Genomic DNA, 24,712 nt, shown 5'->3' on the forward strand with positions numbered 1-24,712 from the left:
CAATTGAATAATTTCCGTGAGAAAATAGTATTAAATATGGTTGAAGTCTAGCTGTTAGGTTTCTCCGTTTCATTTAGCTTGCTAAGGTGAACCTAATTCACCTATAAAATCTCTCAAGTTCTTCACTTCTGTTTAGCCAATGTGGAAGAGCGCCTTCATACAGCCAGTCAGACTATGGTCAGCAAGAGTCGTATGACCAGCAATCAGGCTATGATCAACACCAAGGCTCATATGATGAGCAATCAAATTATGATCAACAGCATGATTCCTATAATCAAAACCAGCAGTCCTACCATTCGCAAAGGGAAAACTACAGCCACCACACACAAGGTAAGATGTCCAACTTCTGTTACTTTTCTTTTTTGCTCCTCATAGAATTATTTGTACGTTGAGTTTTGTATTAAAAGGCCCACGCAGGATTTCGACTGTTCGTAGAAAGATGATGTTGAACATATGTTCTCTCTTGGGGACATCAAAACCTGTTTATTAGACTTCTGTTTCTGAATTTCTTAGAGACTCCCAAATGGTCACATGACTTTGATGTTTGATTACATTAATTTCTTTTGTTGTCCCTGGGAACACTGATCATTTGACAATGCTGTGCGTACCAGTTCCTTTTGGTGATGGTGATTTATTTAATTTTGGAATCCCATGTTTGCCTTCTCTAACCCCATCTAAGACGGACGAGTTGTACTTTCCTCTTTATTTTCCCAAAAGTGTATATATCACTGATATTTAGGAATCTGTCCATGCCATGAAAATGAATGCTTCAAAGGCAAGGATCCTGTCTTACTCGTTTTTGCACCTTCAGTGCCTAGCTTAGAGCTTCGTTCACTGTAAGTACTCAATAAATATGTATTGAATACTTGAATGAATGAATAAGTGAATGAGTAAAAGTAGAATCTCATTCACTGAATGTCTTCTCTCAGTTTGAAAATCCGGTTAACCCCTGTCCATGCTTGATTTATGGATAAATAAATGGTTTGAGGTGAAGAAAATAACAACTGCATAGGGCTGTGCGTTTCTTCTGATTTACTAGGGTTTTTGACTTAGGGGTATGGCTGTGACTTCCAGATCACCATTTTGCTATCTGATTTCAGCAGAATGGAATTTGATACAGTTTGATGTAATTCTCAAACACATTTAATTCCAGATGATTTTGTGGTAACTTGCATATGCCATTTTCCAAAGGACAAAATATATGACCTAAACAGCCATTTAACATTATATTAGGTGAAGCCTTTGTCAGAAATGATAATGATTATTTATGTATATATTATTTCCCTTTTTGCAGATGACCGTCGTGATATGAGTAGGTATGGAGAAGATAATAGAGGATATGGCGGGTCACAGGGAGGAGGTAGAGGGCGTGGGGGATATGACAAGGATGGAAGAGGTCCTATGACAGGGTCAAGGTAAGTATTTTGGTATAAATGCTTACGTTTATTTATTTATTTATTTAAATTTGTTATTTAGCTGGTTTGATTTTAGCAGGTAATTTAAGAGGTTTAAGAAAGATTATGTTGTAGAGAAGAGGGCAGAAATTCAAAATTTATTTTCAGTCTTAAGATGTCATGTAAATTATCTTAGAATAGACTATGTTAACAGTTTATGTGGTGTATATTAAACACCTCTACTGTGCTTGTGGACAAACCACTTGACTGTTTTTCCTGCTAGAGCTAGAATCTTAAACTCATTTAAAAGATATCTGGGAAATCCAAGTGTTTTATATGTAAAAAGTAAAAGGTAAGTTAAGTCTAGATTGGAGGGCACAGAGGCTATTCCTTAGTCTTAAATCCCCTTGGGAAGGGAAAGATAAAAGCAGCATATAAATGTGGGATTGGCAAATGAAAGATTTAGTATAGCTAAACTATTTTGTCCTCCATTTAAAGTAAGTAATTATTGAAATAATTAGTCCAGCATCACAAACCATTGTGTATTTATTTAGACTAAGCTGCTTGAAAAATGAATGACTTTTTGATCCAGCTTTTTTTCCTATTGCTAGTATTGTCAGGTTTAGGTGTTTAGTTACGGCGTATGCTTTGAAAGCTGGTTTAAAAATTACTTGTAAATATGCCTGTAAGCTTAGTACATTGGTCCTAAACACAAAAATGAAGATATAGTTGTCCAAAGATGAGGCTCGCAGGTTGTAAATTTCTGTGTAAAATGCATGGGTTTAAAGATAATTTCTGTTTCTTGGGAATTTAAATTGTCAATGTCCTGTTAACTGAGACCTAATATATCAGTACTTGTTCAATCTTTTGCTACTTAGGGACTGAGTGTCTGTCCCCTGAGGTGACCTGAGGAACAAAATCAGTTATATACAGTACTGTGATTTCTTCAGATGAGCCAGGAATTTAAACTAACTGACTTGTAGTTCTCTGTCTAATGCACAGTTCTTTGATGTTGTGGGAAAACTAAAATTTAAACTTATTTGATAAACTTTCATGAGACTTGGACATTAATAATCTTTTGATTGATAGTCAAAGATAATTTACTAAGGTAAATGAGTATACTGAATGCCTCTTCATTATCGAAGACAGCAGTCTGCCATCATGTAGCTATGAATGAAGTGAGCATTGTAATTAATTAAAGTGACATGTTGCTTACTCTCCACCCAAACAAGATAACCAACAAGGTAATTTTCCAGTTTGAGTTTTAGATAATCTGCCATCTTGGCATGGTATATGTTTTATAGTACATCATAGATTTAATTTTTAAAATTAGGAACTTATAATTATATCCTAATAGATGATTAAACTATGTCAGTATCTGGTTCAGAGTGATGGAATCCCACTTCATAGGGGGAGGAAGGCAGGGAAATCCTTAAATTCATGTGAGAGATGACTTTAATGATTCTTCAGTCAAAGAAGGGAAGGTCCAGGACCTTAATCCAACCCAGTACCAATTTTTAAGTATTTTTATATTCTCCTTGGCAATATTTTTCAGTGTAATTTGTGGTTTTTGATTTTCAGACCTTGTTGTTTAGCCTTAGAACTACTTCAAACAAAATCTTACACAGAAACCCAATTAACACTATGCTGATATGCTTGAAGTTGGGGTAGGATTGTGTGGGGGTGGTGGTCTGTAGTCTGCCCAATTATGCCCCCCCCACCCCCCCACCACCTTCCAGCTGTTGAGTGGGATGTTCATGCAAGGCCTTTCTTGGAAATACATGTGGATTGATGATTACTTCCTATATTGGAGTGGGCAAACTTTTTATGTGTAAAGGGCCAAATAGTAAATATTTAGTCTTTGCAAACCATATGATTTCTATTGCAACTACTGAACTTTGCCTTTAAAGTGCCAAAGTGGCCATTAATAAGTTAAATGATTAAATGTGGTTGTATTCAATAAAACTTCATTTATGGACAACTGAAATTTGAAGTTCATAAAATTTTCATGTGTCACAACATCTTGCTCAAGATGTGCTTTTGTTATTTATTGGAGTAAAGGGTTTTGAATTCAAATTCAAATGTCCAATTTAAGAATTTACTTTGATGCTTGGTTTTGCATTTAAGTACCAAAAATTCCCTAACATTTTTCATTAGTCTTCATCAACACTCCTGTTTGTGTTTCTAATCATCTTAAAAAAAAAATAGCAGCATTGAAAGTATCTTTTTGGGAGTAATTTGAAGGATATCTGACATTAGTTAGGTTGATATTTAAAGAAGAAAAGGCATAGTTTGTGGGTGAGGGTGGGGTGTGTGGTAAGGGAGGGACCTAACCTCATATATTGTTTGATTGTTTGGCTTGAGTTAAAATTCAGACCAGGAGGAAGCAGTTAGTTTTCCAAGTATGGAGGAGAGACATGAGAAGATTGCAGGGACTATAGGAAATGCAGTCTTTTTCTTTATGTTCATCTAAAATTATTCATTGATGTGTTAGTGGACTAGAAGCTTAAGGCTGTAAATTCTAGTGTTTTTAACTTCAGCATTGTAATTAATGCATTGCTGAATTGTCTGCCAGAACTTCATAGATACTGTTTTTCATTATTAGAATTATTCAAGTTATGTAGCTGTGTGCTTTCAAGCGTTAATATTCAAGCCTAAAAAAAGTTACCTTGAATTTTGATTGTCTTCTCCCTCTGCTAAGAGCGTTTGATTAGCTTCCTTAAAAATACGTATGTTCTGGTGATAGTCTAGAATAGTGTTGGCTGATAGAAATGTGTGAGCCATATATGTCATTTAAAGTTTTCTAGTAGCTACACTAAAGAAACTAAAAATAAACAGGTGAACTTATTTTCATAATGTTTTATTTAGCCCAATTTAGTTAACCCAATTGATTTTATTTAACCCTTGTAATCAGATAAAAAATTGAGGTATTACATTCTTTTCATACTAAAACATTGAAATCTATTTTGTATTTTACATTTAGAGCACATCTCAGTTTAGACTAGCCACATTTCAAGTGCTCAGTAACCGCATGTGGTTACTGGATGCTGTATTGGATGGTGCAGTTCTAGATTTACAGATTCTTAATCTGCTGAAGTGTTGGTTAATGTTGAATCTGGAAAGCCTTTTTTATATCACACTCACAAGACATTGGAGGAAAGAAAATGTAAAAACAGTTGAAAATCCAGAGAGTCATTTACATTTGGAATTAATGTTGGTCTTTTCCTCACACCCCCAAAATTGTAATCTGGATGTACTATGGTATGAAAACACAGCATATTTTTAAACACTAATTGCTTACAATTTTTAGCTAAGCCCTTTTTTTTACCCTCAAAATATGGAGTTTTCCAGGAAAGGATTTTTACTATTTGGCAGTTGTAGGCCTTGAATAGGTTTGTTTAGATTTTTTTATAATTAAGATTGGGAATAGAGATTCTGTCAAATAACTTTTGGTTTCTAGACAAGCACCTGAAATTGAATCTGACTGTATAGTCTAAAATGTACAATGTAGCAGCAAAAGAACTTTCTGAGTCTACTGTAGGGTAGGCTAGTCATTGTGGTTTTGAACTTGGAGAACCATCTTTGTGTTTGAGTCAAGAATATAAACTGGTTTTTTTATACCAAAAGCTGAGTACGCTTATATTACGTCTTTGCTAAATACCTCTACTATTTCACCTTACCTTGTTCCTTCTATCAGGGCTTTGTTCTGTGTAGGTTTGCTTTGTTTTGGCAACACCTTGCCTCATGGACGTTCAGGTACCTTTGTGTGGTAATTTGCTCAGTATGTGGAAGGGAGACTTGTAACTTGACTACAAAGTTTGAAAGAAAGATTTTAACTACAGGCTCATCTTCTGTTAATTCTTCACTACTCGGTTTATTTACTGTATTAAATAAGGAAAGAGAAAATGATGGAAACATTTGAACTTAAAGAAAGCTTCACATAGAATTAGAAATCATCTAGACCAGTGCTTCTCAAACTTCAGTGTGCATATGAATTACTTGGGAATCTTGTTAAAATGTAATTTTGATGCAGGTCTGGAGTAGGGGCTGAGATCCTTCCTACATTTCTGAGAAGCTCCCAGCCTATTCCCATGCTGCTGTTCCATGGACCACCCTTTGAATAAGAAGGGTGTAGACCCTTACTTTGTAAAGAAGGAAACTGAAACCCAAGGAGAATTACTGACTTGTCCATAGTTTCAAGACTGATTAGTGGTAGTTGATTCTACCCTCAATCACTTCGTTTGAACATTAGTACTTTTTCCAGCACACTATGTTGTTTTCATATTTATGGCCCTTGTATTGAAATCTTTACCTGCTTTATTTTCAAAGGAAATGCTTAGTAAAGATGGCTTAAGTTAAATGTCATTATATGGAGGGATAGGAAATTATAAACCAATTCACATGTCACTTGTTTTTGTATCCCTTTCTTTCTGTAGAGGTATGCCCTTTTTTTTTTTTTAAATTGTTCGAAGTTATATTCCTGGCCAGAATGAAAATCATAGGAACTAGCTGATGTTTGAAATTGCATATTTTCCCTCCATTGTGGCCAGGTAAACAACTTGGTTCTTCATTTAGATGACAGCAAAGTAAATAATAGGTATGTCTTCCAGCACTTGTGAAAACAGTGACCTCCAATTTCCTATTTAAAAAGTTTACTTTAGTCTGGGGACTTCAACCTCCTGACATTAGGAACATAGGCTTAATATTTTACTAGTTCTTTTCTCTCATCATTCTTTGGAGTTCTAATGATCATGTCTGAAGAAATCTGAGGTGTCTTGGTTTCTTTTAATAAGGTTTTCAGTAGTTTAATCTCCCCTGTTAGCTTCTCTTAAGTACTGATGTACATATCATTTAGAAGTGTAGGGAGGACTTGGGAACTGTTCTGAGTCTTAAGACTCCTTAGGAAGCCAGTGAAAGATTTGAGTTTCACATTGTCTACATAGCCTTGAAATAGTCTTATTCTCCTGCTTTCTAGGCTTTCTGGAAATCAAATAAAAATGGATAGCAAATTAGAATGCATGTGACTATTCCTAAGCTGGTTGCAAGGGAAAATTTATACACCAAGATAATAGAATAGATTTATTACAAAGGAAGCTTGTGTTCTTGTTTAGTCATAAAAGCCACCCAGAGGATAATCACTAAAGCAGAGGTGTTTAAGCATATAATGCTTTAGTATATTGGATTAATTTCTTGGGTTATAGTAGAAGATGTGTGCTAGTAGAAGATTGGATATCACCATCTGAAAGCTTTGGATGTTTTTGTTTTTGTCAGCATATAGTTTGACTTTCGGAGAATTACATAATTCAGTCAAAGAAACTTCTAATGGATGGTTAAAGAGTTTCTTGAAAAGTGAAACCTTATTAGATTTCTTACATAAAGCTGTGGGCATGAGGACCATTGATTATCTGGTTTTGAAAATGTGCTAAATAAAGTCCAAGTCTTGTGGGTAGCTATTACATTGGAGAATGTTGCATTCTGTCTCTGATGTGCTCTGTGGATTGGTGTGCAGAGCATTTGGCAGCATAAACTTTAGTAGCTCTGATATGAAGAGATGTCTAGGATATTATATTGAGTATGGACTAGGAAGGAAGTTTTAAATTATGCTTTATTTTATTCCTCATTTTATCAGATTTCTGAATGATTTGAAAATTTAGGGCTACTTTCATTCAGGTTAACTTTTGTGTATATTTGTACTTCACTTTTTTTCTTCATTTCATAAAACCCACTATTTGATATCACAAAAGGAACATAATATTCAAGGTTTCACCTTTCCCATTCTATCAAAATCTTAACCTTGCTTTATATTATTCTTCTAGTCTTTCTTTTTCCTTTTCCTCATATTTTAAAAATATTTCCTTGGAAAGAATATTTGCTTTGGTTTAACATTCTTCATACTGTGCCTCCAGTTTTAAGTTATTATTTGAATGATATCCCTTTGGCTTGGGGTTGGGAAGATTTTAAAATAAGAGTGTATTAGATATGTTATATAGTAAGCTTGAAAAGGCACCCTTGTCAAAATAGATCCTTGGGAAAAACACTTCGATAGAAACAATATTTTGAAGTCTATGAAATGGATCTTATTGGAAAGTTAGAGGTGCTACTGTTTCCCTAGGCTCTCTACTTATGACAATTAAGTGTAGATTGAGCCCAGGGCTCAGCACATTAGAGACTTAAGGAAGAAATCATTTCTTCAATTTTTCCTCTGCAGTGGTGGTGACCGCGGTGGCTTCAAAAATTTTGGTGGTAAGTGCTGAGTATCCCAAAATGTTTCAGTGGAAATGCAGTATAAATCTAAAAGCCACCAATATCCCACAGACGCAGTCTAAGCCCTTTCTTACTCTGTTGAGGCTGGTGTGTTGTGTGCTTTAAAAAAATTATATATATATACACACAGATTTATTTCAGAATAAACATTATAAAGCCAAAGATGATCTCTTAAATAGTTTAGTGGGTTTCTACACAGTGAATTTGCATGAAAGAGTCTGTGGTGACCAATGAGACTGTCACTGAATTTTGACAAAACATTTTTTTATAAAGGTAGCTGACATGGTGTTCTTAAATTATTAGGGTTTTCCAATCAGCCTTCATAACCAGAGCTTAACAAAAGTGATACTAGCTTAATTCCAAAGTAGCGGGTGCTGTCTGAGACAAGTTTAAGGAAATGTTGATACTCATCTTGATTTCTTAAACTTTTAATAAAAATTAATTTATATATTTTGTAAATCTGTGATGGTTGACCTTCAAGGATTTTGGAAATATTGACTTTTCATGTCTTGGTTAGTATTGTTATTTTTTTACATTTTCAAGTGAGTACCTTAAATAGCTTTTTTTTGTTGTTGTTCCTCCTTTTCTTTTCCTTAGGTCACAGGGATTATGGGCCCAGACCAGATGCTGGTAAGGTTTATGGTAGTTTGTAACTTTGCAGTTAAAAGAATGCTAGTTTTGGTTGCATTTTTTGAAAAGAAGAGTGTGTGTTTGGAGGGGTTAGTACAGGAGGAAGACAATTTTGTAAGTGCTGCCAGTATTTGAGATTGATTGGAAAAGTATACTGGGGAAAATTGCTATGTTTGCAGCTTTCACATGCTCTACTTCTTCTTCTTTGAAGAAATACTTGAATGCTGCTACTTATCATTGGTTAATTAATACAAATCAGGTTTAATGAGAAAATTGGTATTGTTGGATGATTAGAAGTAGAAAAGCTGTGTGTAAGAAATGTTGTATCAGATTGGTAGTCTTCTTAGTGGGCTTAAGAAACCTGAGTTCATATGTGTGAGAATTGTCTTACTCTGGGCAAAGGTCCCTAATTTCATTTGGCTTTTTATATTTAAATGAAATTGAAGGATACAGATTTACTCATGGAGGCTTTTGAAAGTTGTTATGATTTAGAGGTTAGAAATCTATTTGAGCCAAAAAATTTTAATATATATTGAAATCAGAACTTTTGTTTTTATTAAGATGCCAAAGTATTCTATATGGATGGCAATTTCTGAATTATCCCTTGATGGACTGAATTTTTATACATCTTTCTTACTTTGTTGTACTAATGCAAAAGTGTGCGTGTAAGGTAAGGTGTGTGCACAAGGTGCCCCTACCCTCTGGTGTATGCAAAGCTTATTGCAATGAATGGGAACCCAGCTATTCTGGTTGACTTGCTGGAAGTCCGAAGTACCAGATTTGGGGAATGTTCTACTAGAAAGCCTTAAAAGCACTGGTTAACCATAAAGAATTAAAGCTCTCCAGAGAAAGGGATGTTAATTTATACTAACTTCATCTCTTTATGAGCCTTTGTCTTATATCTGAACCTGAAGAATGAGAATTGTAAGCTATCCTTTAATTAGTCTATGTCTTTTACTTAGTGGTGGCCTTGATCCACTTCACCTAAAGTTTAGCTGTAAGAATTGATCTGCTACCAAATAATGGTTGTGGCTACTTTCATGTCTATATATAGTTCTTCTTATATTGGTCCTTCTATTCCTTTGGTTGTAGAAAAAGTCAGATATTATACTATCAATTAATTGCTCTTGATTACCAAACAGGATGTAGTAAAATCAAGAAATATCTAAAATTAACCATAACTTTTTCCCCCTTAGATTCAGAATCTGATAATTCAGATAACAACACAATCTTTGTGCAAGGACTTGGGGAGGGTGTGTCTACTGATCAAGTAGGGGAGTTCTTTAAGCAAATAGGAATTATCAAGGTGAGTAAGAATTATACCTTCTATTAAAAATCCTGTAATTATTAACATCCTGGTGAAGATACATAGATTACATAATAAGCCTATACTCAAATAAGGCTTGTCTCTTAAAATGCCTTAATGGATGTGCTCCACCCATGGTTGTTGGCCTTTGCTAAATTTGCTAAGTATAGATTGATTTTGTTCCTTGCCTGTGTTTACCTTTCTATAGTCTAGCTATGCTTTAGTTTTCAATCCTAGGGCTCTAAAAATAGTCCCTACCTACCTCAAAGAGTTGTAAGAACCAAGTAAGATTGAAAATAATGTTTTGTAGATTCTAAAATGCCAATATATGCAAACTCAAGTTGTTATTAACAGCTTTATTATTTAATGTCTGTGAGACATGTTAGTGCAATATGTAATACTTTATTTCATAATCATTTATTTTTTGCTTGTGTATTTTGCACCATATCATGCATATTTCAACTAGAAAATAGTATTTAGAATTAAGCAGATTGTAGCACTTGGTTGGAATAAATTTGCAAATGTTTTTGATTTGGTGTCTGCAGAATCACTCATTTTTTCCCTTCCTGGGGATTTTTTTTTTTTTTTAATTAATTACATAAGAAATATGTAAAAAAAATTCACACAGTTCTGATAAAGTAAAAATTCCCCCTTGTCTCCCATCTCCTCACCCTCATCCCAGCCAAATCTCTTATCTTTTGGTTTGCTGGTGAACATTGTTGCCAACCTTTTTCTGTGTTTTAGAAGGTATGTATTTATGTGAAGCATTATCTACATTTACAGTTTGTGGGTTTAAAGAAATTATATGTAGATAAAAGATATAATGATAGAATATATATCATTTTTAGAGTTTGGTTTTTCACTTAATACAGATTGAAGAGTTTTTCTTATTCATACATATAGATAACTATATTTTTATATTAGGTGCCATATTTTGTAATATGGATGTGTGAATTTTTAAAAAAAAAATAAGTCTTTGTCTAAATGGTAATGATCACTTACTCTTAAAATGTTGTCTGACACCATCTTGTTTAACCCTTAGACAAACAAGAAGACTGGAAAACCAATGATAAATCTTTATACAGACAAGGACACGGGAAAGCCAAAAGGGGAGGCAACAGTGTCATTTGATGACCCTCCTTCAGCTAAGGCAGCTATTGATTGGTTTGATGGTATGCTTGTTCATATAGTTTTCAACATAAAATTTGGATCAATGTTTTCTAGACTTGAAGTCAAAGTAGGTTATAGTAGTCAGTGGTTATTTTCATGTTTGTATTTGCCCATAATCTTTAAGAGTTTCTGTCATATCTTAAAAATGATATGAACTCTCTACCCTTGTTTGTCTACAATATTTATTATTCATGCCTTGTGCTTGAGGGCACCCTGATAAAGGTGTATAGTTGACCAGGTTGAATCTATATATTTTTTAAATGTAGACTAATTTACCTTCAAATGTAAAGTTAATACATACTTAGAAGAAATGTTAAGACTTTTTCCTCTGCAAATAAGAAAATATGGGAAAGTAGAAGAAGAAAAGCATCTCTAATCCTCTACTCAGGTAGCTGCTGATTATATTTTATTAACTTTCCTTCTAGTCTTTTAAAATGTGTTTTTAAATAATATCACTGTATTCCAAATGCAGTTTTGTTTCATGCTTAACTTTTATTTTTGAAATTTTTCATAATGCTTTTTTTTTTAAATTTTGAAATAAATTCAAACATACAAGAACAGTTGCAAAAATAATACAAACCCCATACACAGAACTCCAGCATACCCCAACCCTCTTCCACCGATACCCCGGTCTACCAACTTTAATATTTTGTCACCTTACCGTTTCTTTCTTTCCTTCTCTCCCTATCATCCATCATCTATTGCTCTGTCTTCTGAACATATGAGAGCAAGTTGCACACATCCTTGAATAAATAATATAATTCATATATACATTTCCTATGAACAAGAATATTCATTTATGTAATAACATTAAGTGCAGTTAAGAAGTTCAAGAAATTTAACATTGATATAAAGCTTACATTCTATATTTCATTTTTTTCCTTTTGTCCCAATTGTGTCCTTTTGAGCCTTTTCTCCTCTATTCTTAGATCTTGTCCAGGATCATCTATGGCATTTAATTGTCATTATTTAGACTGTGTTCTTTTTGCAATTGTGGAAACACATCTACAGCATAAATCTTCCCATTCCAATCTCTCCCAAGCATTCCATTTAGTGGGATTAATCACATTCACATTGTTGCAGTGCCATCACCTTCCCACTGTCCATTACTAGAAATTTCCCTTCACCCCAAACAGAAACCCTACACTCATTTGTATTAACTCCCCATTGCTCCTTCCCCCACTTCTCGTAACCCATACTCTACTTTTCATCTCTATGATCGTATTCTCTGATACTTTCTTTGTGTTTACCGTGGGGCTTCAATTTAACATCTTAAGTCTATAACAATCTTGTTTTCTTTGATACCAACTTAACTTCAGTAGGACACATAAACTATGTCCCTGTACTCCTCCATTCCCCCACCTTTAAGTAGGTCTTGTCAAAAATTACATATTTTACATTGAGTCCAAAACCACTGATATATCGTTACACTTTATGTATTTTAGATCCTGTAGGAAGTAAATAGTGGCGTTACAAATCAAAAATACAGTAGTATTGGTGTTTATATTTACCATGTGATCTTTACTGGAAATCTTTATTTCATCATGTGGTTTCAGTCAATTGCTTAGTGTCCCTTCGTTTCAGCCTGCACAATTCCCTTTAGCATTTCTTACAGGACTGATCTTCTGGTGATGAAGTCCCTCAGCTTTTGATTATCCCGGAATGTTTTCATCTCCCCCTCATTTCTAACCTCTAGGTGTTTGTGAATTTTCTAAGTCTCTGATGGTTATTGACTTCTATTTGTATTCCATTGTGGTCAGAGCATGTGCTTTGAATAATTTTAATATTTTAAAATTTATTGAGGCTTGTTTTATGTCCCAGCCTATGATCTATTCTGGAGAAAGTTCCGTGATCGCTAGAGAAGAATGTGTATCCTGGTGATTTGGGATGTGATGTTCTATATATGTCTGTTAAATTTCTCTATCTCTCTCCTTTCTTTGTTTCTCTGTCGGTAGGGCTTCCTTTAGTATCTGAAGTATGTTTCTCTGTCGGTAGGGCTCCCTTTAGTCTCTGAAGTAGGGCACGTCTTTTATTAGCAAAGTCTCTCACGTTTGTTTGTGAAAAATTTAAGCTCTCCCTCAAATTTGAAGGAGAGTTTTGCTGGATAAAGTACTCTTGGTTGGAAATTTTTCTCTTTCAGAATTTTAAATGTCATGCCACTGCCTTCTTACCTCCATGGTGGCTGCTGAGTAGTCACTACTTAGTCTTATGTTGTTTCCTTTGTATGTGGTGAATTGCTTTTGTCTTGCTGCTTTCAGAACTTGCTCCTTCTCTTCAATATTTGAGAGTCTGATAAGAATATGTCTTGGAGTGGGTTTATTTGGATTTATTCTATTTGGAGTTTGCTGGTCATTTATGCTTTGTGTATTTATATTGTGTAGAAGGTTTGGGAAGTTTTCCCCAACAATTTCTTTGAATACTCTTTCTAGACCTTTACCCTTCTCTTCCCCTTCTGGGACACCAATGAATCTTAAATTTGGACGTTTTATTTTATCTGTCATATCCCTGAGATACGTTTTGATTTTTTCAATTTTTTTCCCCATTCTTTCTTTTGTTCTTTCATTTTCCATTCTGTGTTTCTCGAAGTTGCTGAGTCGTTCGTTGTTCAGCTTCCTCTAGTCTAGTTGTTCAGCTTCCTCATAGTCTGGATACTATGAGTATCCAGAATCTTTTTAATTTGGTCAACAGTTTCTTTTATTTCCATAACATCATCTATTTTTTTATTTACTCTTGCACTTTCTTCTTTATGCTCTTCTAGGGTCTTCTTCATGTCCTTTATATCCTGTTCCATGCTCTTCTTCGTGTCCTTTATATCCTGTGCTATGCCCTTGTTGTTTGTCTTTATTTAGTTCTTTGAGTAATTGCTCCAAGTACTGTGTCTCCTCTGATCTTTTGATTTGGGTGTTTGGGTTTGGGTTATCCATATCGTCTGTTTTTTTCATGTGCTTTAAAATTTTCTGTTGTTTTTGGGTTCTTGGCATTTGCTTTACTTGATAGGGTTCTTTTAGGATATGGATTATTCAAACCCCAATCTCTAATTTGTCAAATCTACAGCTTGGTGGCATACACTTTCTCTAACCAGCAGATGGTGTCCGCAAGTCACCTATTCCCCTCAAATCAGTTCTCCCCAACTTTGTCTTTGTGGTGTTGAGGGTCTGGTTCTTGTGGGGTCCAATTGGTGCACCAAGTTCGGGTGTGTTGTTGGTGCTGTCTGCCCTGAATGTGGGGCGTGTGTCTGAGCAGTTAGGGAGGCAGGGCAGCTTTAATAATCAAACCTCCCAGGTGTTCCAGGAGATTTAAGGCTGTTGCAAGAGTCTAAACCTTCATTTCAGTCTCACCACAGATTGTCTTTGCCACTGACCCACAAGTCCTTGGTATTGGTGTAGGGTCCCTGGGATTTCCGAGTTGGTCTCTCTTCCCAGCTGTGCCGTTCCAGGGCCTCTGTTGGGGGAAGGCTGTGCTACGTCACAAGTGCGCGCCGTCCCTCAAGGGAAGCTCTGGGCTGTTGGGCCATGCAGGGGTTTTCTCTGCCTGCTGTAAAGATGGCTGAATAGGGTGTGTTAACCTTCCCCTTTTTGCACAGCTCCGTCTTCCCAGCTCTGGGACAACCAGCTGTGGGTGCGCGAAAGGCCACTGTCCACGCCCGGTATTGTGGTGTGTGTGTGGTGTTGCGGGAAACACTTCCCGTCATACTGGGTCCCCTGGTGCAGCTCTGGTCCGTGGCTCCGGCACAGGAGCGTTCCCAGCCAGCCGGGAAGATGGCTGCAAGGGGCATGGTTTTTTTCTCCTTTTGGCTCTCCTCTGCCCTCCTCGCTCTGAGACAATTAGCAGTGGGTCCACGAAAGGCTATCTTCCACGCCAGATAATGAGGCATTTGCACAGCCTGTTCCTGCCGCGCTTCACTGTGTGGTTCTCACTGCCGTATCTGCAGCCACTTTTGTTTTTTTTTAAAAAAGAACTAGTCCGCCTCCAAACGCCAACTCATGGGTTCCCCACACTGCAGCATGGCTGCCAGACATTCAGCAGGTTCACACTCGTTTTGGAACGCAGACTCCCGGTTTCACCAAGTGCATGGTCGCTGTGGATTTAGCAGAGCTTGTCCAGCTGGTGCATCACTGGAACTGGTGTTCTGGGTCACTTTCTGGCTTTTATCTAGTATTTTTCGCGGAGGTGTTTTGTCCTGTCTCTCCTAGCTGCCATCTTAGGTTCTCCTATAATATTTTTTAAGAAGACATTCAATTTCACATTTTAACTTCTCTCATATGTATAATTTAGTGATATTAATTATATTTGCAATATTCTGCTACCATCACCACCATTCATTACCAAAACTTTAATCACCTTGAACAAACTCTGTACCCATTAAACAATAACTCCCCATCCCTACTTTTCTTCACCCCCAGCCCCTGCTAATCTCTAAATCTTTTTGTCTGTATGAATTTGTTTATTTTAGGTATTTTATATAAGTGAAATGATAAATATTTGTCCTTTTGTGTTTGGCTTATTTCATTCAACCTGATGTCTTCAAGGTTCATCCATGTAGTCATGTGTCAGAACTTCATTCCTTTTTACAGCTGAATAATAATCCATGGTGTGACTATACTATATTTTCTTTATCAATTTATCTGTGGTGGACATTTGAGTTGCTTTCACCTTTTGGCTGTTTTGCTGTTATGAACATTGGTGTACATTTATCTGTTTGAGTCCCTTTTAGTTCTTTTCGTATATGCCTAGAAGTGAAATTACCAGGTCATATGATATAATCTGTGTTTAACTTTTTTAAGAATTGCCAAACTATTTTCCACAGTGGCTATACCATTTTACATTCCCATAAACAATGAAGAGGGTTCCTATTTCTATGCATCCTTGCCAATACTTATTTTCTGTTTCTTTAGTAATAATCATCGCACTGTGTGGAGTGTTATTTCGTTGTAGTTTTTATTTGCATTTCCCTAATGACTATTTTTGTTGAGCATCTTTTCATGTGCTTCTTGGCCATTAATATATCTTCTTTGGAGAAACGTGTATTCAAGTCCTCTGGCCAGTTTTTAATTGGGTTGTTTTTTGGTTGTTGAGTTGTAGGTGTTCTTTATATATTCTGGATAATAAACCCTTATCAGATATGTGATTTCCAAATATTTTTCCCATTCTGTAATTTGTCTTTTCTCTTTCTTGATAAATGTTTTCAAGTTTGTTGAAGTTCACTTTATTTTTTCCTTCTGTGGCTCATGCTTTTGGTATAAAGTCTGAGTCCATTGCCTAATACAAAGTTCTGAAGATTTTCTTCTATGTTTCTTCTAAGGGTTTTATGGGTTTAGCTTTTATATTTAAGTTGTTGATCCATTTTGAGTTAATTTTTGTATATGGTATAAGGTAGAAGTCCACTTTAATTCTTTTGCACGTGGATATCTAGTTTTCTCAGCACCATCTGTTCTTTCCCCATTGTGAATGACCTTGGCAACCTTGTTGAAAATCAGTTGGCCATGGATGTGTGACACTTAACATTTTAACATAGTAGGCATTTCCCCATATCACAAACTCATCATTTGTTGGCCCCTGATTTAATAACAGCTAACACTTACTGCATATTTACCATGATTTATGGGCTAGGCAAAGTTCTCAGAGCTTTATGTGTACTAATTCAATTTAATCTTAAGGTAACCCTATGAGACATATTCCCTATTATCCCAGTTTTACTGATGCTGAAACTGAGGCACAGAGAAACTAAATTTCCAAGATCACAGAGTAAGTGGCAGAGTGAGGGCTCAAACTCAGGCAGTCTGGCTCCACTGTCTCTAAAGTACTTAACCATGCTGGATTCACAGACTGAGTTCCCTTCTAGTTATGAGATTATTGCACCCATGTCCCCCCTAATACGATTGCATTTCTTTTACTTTTTCAAAGTTGACATAGTGATAGCCTGTCGCCACCTCTGTATTCTTACTAATTTTTTGCACTAATCTGTCAGGGCTCATCATCTTGCTCTTGAAAGTTAAGTCCATTCTTCCTTGCTTTTCTGTTTCTTTCATAGTTTCTGTGACTCATAAAGCAATTCCTTGTGTTCATGGTATGTTCAGAAACTGTTGTGACTTTTGCCCACAGGGCAAATGAGCCTCTTAAACCTAATTCAATAGTTAGATTTATTACAGTTTTTAGAATATTGATCCATTAGTTGTTACCTGTGTCAGAGTGCTTGTCATACCATCTGACTTCATGGGAAGTAACTTGCCATAATGATGATTACGGCTTTGGTCAGGAAACTAAGGCTTCTTAGATGCACAACCTTTTTATGAATTCTTGGGAACCTTTTCCTTTTACGTCAGTTCTCTCATTTAATATAAAGTGAAAAGATTAATTCCTGTTCCTAAGATCCCGGGGCACAAGAAAAGTATGTGTGTGTGCATGCATGCATGTACGTAAGTATATACATATATACAAATTTTTTGAGATAACTGGTTGCACATGTTAAAAAAATTTGAATGGCACCAAGAGTATGTATTTAAAAATGAGTTTCCTTTCCACCTTTGATCTCCAGTGATTTCATTTCCCCTCCTGAGAGATATGCACAGTGGGCAGTGCATATACAAGCATACATGTGGATATATAGGTACACATGTGTGAGCACAAATAAACATGCACGCATCCCCTTTAAAAAATAAGTGGTAGCATACTACAAATGTTATTCTACATTTGGCTTTTTTCACTTAAAAATATTAGGTGTGATTTTTTTTTTTCTTTTAGCCTAGCAAGTGACTATCTCTCAGTGATAGATTTGTTCTATTTGATAGGTTGTATATGTTTTACACTATTATCTCGATTCTCTGGAACGCTAGTAAGTTTGAATTTCTGCAAGGACTTGCAGTGTGCCTTATTCCTCTGAAATGAAACATTTCCAAAACAGTTTTATAGTTCTGTTGGGCAGTGGAGGTGTGGAGTAGGAACCTGAGCTGGCATTTCTTCAAACCATGTTCATTTTTCTTAGGAAAAGAATTCCATGGCAACATCATTAAAGTGTCCTTTGCCACCAGAAGACCTGAATTTATGAGAGGAGGTGGAAGTGGTGGAGGGCGGCGAGGTAAGATGCTCTTTGCTCACAGTCCTGGATATTATACAGAGCATTTGAATTTGAGTCCATGTTCTGTCTCTGTGTGGAAACTTGCTACCCCTTTTTCTCCTAGGTCTGTCTTAATATAAGGTGTGGGTACTAAATAAAAAGTTATAATAGCTCAGAAAGTAGTGGGAGAATGTTCCAGAAATCCCTTTGGAAAGCTGTATAGCAGTTTGTTATTCACCTGAAAATTAGTAGGCAGTTTTTAAAATGATACCTAATTAGGGGGTTAATCTGTCCAGTTTGTAAGCCTACTACCAGCTTGTTTCTTTTTATTGGATTTCAATTCTTCAAATTTAGGATATGTCTTCTCACTTAATCTTTATCATTGAGATTCTCAAACTAAGTAGGGTGTTACAGAAAATGGACTTTGAAGTTTTTTAGTGCATTATTTGCACTGTGTTGTGTACCCAGGGTCTGTTCCCACATTTACTGTATTTACTAAGTAATGCTCATATCAAAGAATTAACAACGTCCTGCCATAAAGGTTAATTTTTTTTTTGGGGGTGCCCAATTATTGATGGACACTTTCTCTTATTTCTTTCATCTGGTGCTTTAATGTCTGCTGCTTTAATGTCTCCCCTTTCCTCCTACTTCCTCCAGGCCGTGGAGGATATAGAGGCCGTGGAGGTTTTCAGGGGAGAGGTGGAGACCCCAAAAGCGGGGACTGGGTTTGCCCTAATCCGTAAGTATCCCATTTAATTTAGGGGGGGAGTAAGGGTTAGGATTGAGGTTTGGAGGGGGTGCAATAGTGGGTTCTGAATCTATTGGCAACTCTCTAGGAGCATTTCATTTTCCTCCTTTCTCAGGTCATGTGGAAATATGAACTTCGCTCGAAGAAATTCCTGCAATCAATGCAATGAGCCCAGACCAGAGGACTCTCGTCCCTCAGGAGGAGGTGGGTCAGCCCTTAAATGGCATCTACATGGTGCTTGTTTTCTGACTAGCATTGAAAGAAGGCTTTACGTTATTCTGCTGGGCTCATTGGTTTGCATTTCTACCTTGCAGATTTCCGGGGGAGAGGCTACGGAGGAGAGAGGGGCTACAGAGGTCGTGGCGGCAGAGGTGGAGATCGAGGCAGCTATGGTGGAGACAGAAGTGGGGGTGGTTATGGTGGGGACAGAAGTGGGGGTGGCTATGGTGGGGACAGAGGAGGCGGCTATGGCGGGGATAGAGGTGGCGGCTATGGCGGAGACCGAGGAGGCGGCTATGGTGGAGACCGAGGTGGCGGCTATGGCGGAGACCGTGGAGGCTATGGCGGAGACCGAGGAGGCTATGGAGGAGACCGAGGAGGCTATGGAGGAGACCGAGGAGGCTATGGCGGAGACCGAGGAGGCTATGGAGGAGACCGAGGAGCCTATGGAGGAGATAGAGGAGGCTACGGAGGAGACAGAAGTGGGGGGGGGTGGTTATGGTGGAGACAGAAGTGGTGGCGGCTATGGAGGAGACAGAAGTGGTGGCGGCTATGGAGGAGACCGAGGTGGCGGCTATGGAGGAGACCGAGGTGGCGGCTATGGAGGCAAAATGGGAGGAAGGTGAGTATTAGAATGTACTTGGTAGCCTTTTTACCTCTCTGCTCCTAGATTTTAGAGTCTGGGCAGTTTTTTTGTTTTTTTTTTTTTTTTTGGTCCAACTTTTTGTAACTTGAATTTTCCCATTGGCTATGTTCTCAATTAGGATAGAGAAGATCCATTTAATTCCTCTCAGTCTTTATATTTGTTTGGGTGTGTGCATATGTGTTTATATTATTCTTCCTTCAAGAAAATTGAGATTGAGAGATAATTTGAAACTATGTCAATCAGGAATTCTTAGTTTAAATGAGGAGAGAGAGCCCACCTTTCATAGGAGTTTATTTTTCCAAATCGCACATTCTGCTGCCCTGCAGTTGTCTCTGGAGATTCTGATAATACACTTTCCATTGATGGTACTGTTGGGAATACATTGTGAACATGAGTGGTGTTGAGGCAGAAAACGTTGCAGGAACAGTGATGTAAAGTAAAGTCAGTTATTGTACTAAGCATCTGTATGCCAGAGGCAGTATAGGTAGTGAGAAGTAGTATAGCATGACTTAAGAGCACGGAGTCTGGAGCCAGACTGGGTTCAAATCATTGCTCCACCACTTTTTAGGTGTATGACCTTAGGCAAGTTATTTAACCTTTTGGAGCATCAGTATTTTCGCCTGTAATATGAGGCTAATAATTATACCGCCTTCATAGAGTTGTATTAGGTTGTCATCATAATTACAGATCCATAATAAGCACTGTATAATTGTTAGCTGTTATTAACTATTAATAGTTTAATTATCATGTCTCAAACACTTCTTGTGTGGCAGACACTGTGAGAGTGTCTTTATATACTTTATTTGTAGTCTTTCTGTCAACCCCATGAGGTGGATACACCTCCCATTTTACACACCTAGAAACCTTTAGAAACTTCTCTAAGGTCACATCGTTAACAGTGGCAGATTGAGAATTCATACATGAAAGTGTTTCCTTGCTTGTTCCAGCATGCTACTCTTCTGTTTAGAGTGCTGAAACTGGTGCAGACTCTGACCTCCTGAAATACCTTAGTGATTTGGAGTCCTTATTCTAGGCAGAAAAATTTAGGAGAGTTAGTGATAGCAAGGCTTCTTCTGGGGACTTTGTGGGTCTTAAAGCTGGTAAATTAGTCTGATATTTATTAAATACCTTCTAGGAGCATAGAAATAAATTAGGCATGGTCTCATCTTTACAGAAATTCATTGTCTAACTGATGCCAATCACCAGCACCCTGCCTGAAAAAGTGTCTGATGATCCTTTGGTAAAAAATTAGAATTTAGTCTGGCTCTTTATTTTTCATTCCTAGAAACGACTACAGAAATGATCAGCGCAACCGACCTTACTGATGACTGTTTGGAATGTTCCTTTGTCTCTGACATGATCCATAGTGAAATTGCCAGAGTTTTGCCTGCTGCTTTCCTCGTGGCCTCTTCTTGGGTAGTGAAATTAAGTGACATTTGGATTTTTATTTTGGGTGGGAGGGCTGGGACAGTTTTTCTTTTAGAAATGTCCACTGAAATTTCCCCTTTTAGTTTCCAACCTTGTTTTTCCCAACCCTTGAAGCTGAGTGCGTTGTAAAATATTGCCAAAATGGAAAGTGTTTTGTAATACTGCAATAAAGGCTGCTTGTTTTTGTGGATTTTTGTACCTTAGTGCATTGTTCTGTCACACTCAGGACTCAGTTACAGCGAACTCTAACCCTGAAGAATTAGGAAGTGAATTCTCCTTCAGTCCGGTAAACTTCTCATTTAGTAAATTATTACTTTTAGCAATATTTATTGAGCTCCTACTGTGTTTAAGGGTAGTAGTTCCCAAGAATGATGGCAAGTCAGAATCACCCAAGGAGTTTGCTAAAATTTTAGGTTCCTAGGCCTCACCCCAGGTCTACTGGATCAGAATTTTGGTGGGAGATAGAGAAGTAGGTCTGGAAATCTTTATATCAGACTCACCAGGTGATTCCTATACAGTCAATTTAAGTACTAGTTTATAGTTGAGAATCATGTATTTAGTACAGTGTTCTAGATGCTGGGAGTATGAAGATCTAAGGGCCATTTAGGAAGGGTAAGGATTCCATAAGCCAGGCTTAAGATAACAATGTATATGGTATATTATTTGATGTTCATTAAGGAACTTTTAATTCTACCTTTACTATGGGTAAGACCCTGGACCACTTGCTGGATATGTTGCTGATCAAGTAAACAGACAACAGTCTGATGAGGGTCCCAGTAAGGATCAGTACAAGATGCTTTAAGGGTTGTTTAGAAGGACACTTAGCCAGGCATCTGGGATCAGGGAAGCCTTGGAGAGTCTTGAGGGAAGAGTAGGAATGGCCCACAGGGCTGAAATGAGAAAATGGTTTTCCCAGCAGGAAACTAGTGACATGAACAAATCAGGAGTTAAGAGAGAGTGGAGAGCAGGCTCTGCACTTCAGAAGCACCGTACAGAGTCCATTGTGACTGGAAGGAAGATTTCAAGGGTGGACATGCAAAAGATAAAACTGGAGAGGTAAACAAGCCCTGTAATGCCCCTGCATTTCATTTCAACCCTGTCTCCAAATAGGAGGTCTTTAAAAGATTTTAAGCAAGGACATGCTTGGTTCTGATTTGAGTGGCATCAACTGCAAGTTGATTATGGCTGCCTTGTGGAGAATAAATTGGACAGGCTGGACTGGAGTCAGAATGGTAAGTCAGATGATGGATGAATTTGGCTGAGCTCAGATAGTGACGGTGGGTAAGGAGAAAACTAAATGGATTTGAGAAATGAAAAGGGAATTTGACATAATTTGGTTCGATGTTAGAAACAGCGGGGAGGAAAGAGGTTTCTGGTCTTTGCAAATGAATGGATGTGGTTCCATTTATTGAATTGGAAAACACTGGAAAAGGAACAAGTTTGGGGGCAGGATGAGGAAATTGAATTCAGTTTTAGGCATGTTGAATTTGGGGCATTTGTGAAACTTCCAAGTAGAGACATGGAATATGCAGTTGGATGTGCAGATCTGCAGCTCAGAGAAAAGGGGTGTTCAACACCACACTCTGCTGACTTGCTACTTTACTGATGTGCCTGTCTTCGTTGACTAGTTCTCTGCTTGACCTTTACATGTTAGAAGTTTCCCAGGGCTTCTTCCAAACCCCTTTCTCTTTTTTTATTTACACTCACTTTTACCTTGGACAATCTCATTTAGGCTGTGGTTTTAAATAGCATCTAACATACTGATGGCTACCCAATTTATGTCTCCAGTCCTGACCTTAATTCTGGATTATATCCAGCTGATGATTTGAACTTTCTACTTGGATGTAAAATAAGTGCTCAAAACTTAACATGTACTGAATAGAACTTTTTTTTTTAATCTTCTAAAAATCTTTAATTTTTGTGTACCAGGTTCATAAAGAATACCTCATAAGAAAACAAGCCTAGTGAAAATTTTTAAAGAAATTACTATGTGAGTGTATGTATGAAGGTTACAATTTTTTAAATGTAAGCATCTTGTGATATATAAAGCAAGAATAAGGAAAGATGAGGTTTACTTTTAACAGTGTTACTTAGTAACATTAAATTTGTATTAATATATATGAAATCTATGAAGAACCACAGGTTAATATACTTCTGGTTACTTTTTATTTTTTCACTTTAAAGACAAGACCACAATCAAAACCTCTGAACTTTTATAGTTTTCTGCTTGAAAGAATCAAAGAATATTGTAATTTAAAATAGTATCAATAAAGCAAATATTCTTATGAGTACTAATGGCTGATACTGAAACAGGATAAAATATAAACATAATATTTTGTTCTTAATTTGAAGTTGCCAATGAAATCAATTAGAAATATTTGTTCTGAAAGATGCTACCCTGAAGGCTACACATTCAAATGTAGATAATGATTATTCAAAATTAAATTTATGGAATACCTAGAAAATGGGTTTATTTGGAACCTGCAGAGGGATTTATAATACTCATGAGCAATGATTTTTCAAAGACTTAGAAGGTCACTGTTTTAATATAAAACTGACTTTAAAATTGCCTTCCTTTAGTGTTTTCAGTTGTCACATGGCCATAAACCAAAGAACCAAATAATTTCAAACAATCACTGATAACATTTAGGCAAAAATTCTTATGTGTCAGTACTTCTAATGTTGTGTACATCAAATTATAGTATCTGACTATAAACAAGATGCAGTTCCTGTTTTCATTAACAGCACAACTGTGTTACAGTAAACTAAGTTTATGTTCAATCTTCAAGTGTGGTTCTCCCATTACTTCACTTTGTGATGGATTGTTAAGAATTATCTTCAAATCCGATAGTCTCATTATAACTGCTCAAAATATCCAGTGAAAAGTTTGAGCTTGGAAGAAATGGAAGCCACTGAGCCAGCTGTACTGCCTTGAATTCCATCTGTAATTTTAGTGGAGCAAACAGACCTTGGGTATTTCTTTGTGTGGTAAATTCATTTTATCTTGGTTGAGCTGGAAATTCTTTTCTGATAATTCAAGAGGATGACTGGGCAAAAGTTCATTTTTCACACAAGGAAATCCTCTCTGAAGAAGGTCTTGACTTTCAAAAGGGCCACTTGCTGAAAATTCGGTAACTGGAATACTGTCCTTTAGCTGAGATCCAAGTCCTCTGACATTCATCTTCAGCCAGCTGTCCGCACTGCCTCAGCCCTGTAACCGTCAGCCGGCCCCTGCATAGAACTTTTGATCTCTCTTTCAAATCAGTTTCTTGGTCTTCCTCACATCATTAAATGTCTCCACCATCCATCCAGATCAGAACACCTCAAAACCCTAAAACTTATCCTTTGGTTTCTATGTTTCATTCACCCTGTACATACAGGTCCTTTTAATTATACCTCTAAAATATATTCTGAAACCATCTCGATGTTCTTGGTTACAATCCTGTAACCAAGAGCTACTATCAACTCTTCTGGATAATTGCAGTAGCCTATCATTGGTCTCCCTACTTCTAGTCTTGCCCCTCTAAAATCTGTTTTTTTCACAAAGCGGCTAAATGATATTTTAAAATGTAAATCAGACCATGTGTCATGCTTCTCTTTAAAACTCTTTCAGTTATTTTCCTTGCATATAGACTATAAATTCTTTACCCTGACCTACAAAACCGTATAGGAACTGGCTTTTTCTTCCATCTCCAACCTCCTGACATTTATCCATTCTTACCTTTCCCAACCACATTGGTCACAGCTCTTGATAGGGCCAAATATGCTTCTACTCAGTGTCTCTGCACATGCTCTTCCCTTTGTCTAGGATTCTCTTCCCACAGATCAAATTCAGAGTCAAATTCCACGCTCC

At 36.9% G+C, this 24,712-nt stretch overlaps 1 protein-coding gene and 1 pseudogene across 1 annotated transcript in view; one reads left to right on the top strand and one right to left on the bottom strand.

Moving 5' to 3' along the window:
* TAF15 (TATA-box binding protein associated factor 15) overlaps positions 1-20,918 on the top strand; it is a 31,652-nt gene extending 10,734 nt beyond the window's left edge. The window contains 12 exon segments of the mRNA XM_037808827.1: positions 137-330; positions 1,295-1,415; positions 7,603-7,637; positions 8,256-8,288; positions 9,485-9,594; positions 10,637-10,766; positions 17,747-17,839; positions 18,476-18,557; positions 18,682-18,770; positions 18,881-19,269; positions 19,271-19,407; positions 20,717-20,918. Coding sequence (XP_037664755.1) covers positions 137-330; positions 1,295-1,415; positions 7,603-7,637; positions 8,256-8,288; positions 9,485-9,594; positions 10,637-10,766; positions 17,747-17,839; positions 18,476-18,557; positions 18,682-18,770; positions 18,881-19,269; positions 19,271-19,407; positions 20,717-20,756 — 1,453 coding nt within the window. The 3' untranslated portion in view covers positions 20,757-20,918.
* Positions 20,919-23,614: 2,696 nt separating this feature from the next.
* Positions 23,615-24,040, bottom strand: LOC119513982 (annotated as a pseudogene).
* Positions 24,041-24,712: the final 672 nt, after the last annotated feature.

This window comes from Choloepus didactylus, chromosome 18 (genome assembly GCF_015220235.1).
Source record: "Choloepus didactylus isolate mChoDid1 chromosome 18, mChoDid1.pri, whole genome shotgun sequence".
In the NCBI taxonomy this organism is placed as follows: domain Eukaryota; kingdom Metazoa; phylum Chordata; class Mammalia; order Pilosa; family Megalonychidae; genus Choloepus; species Choloepus didactylus.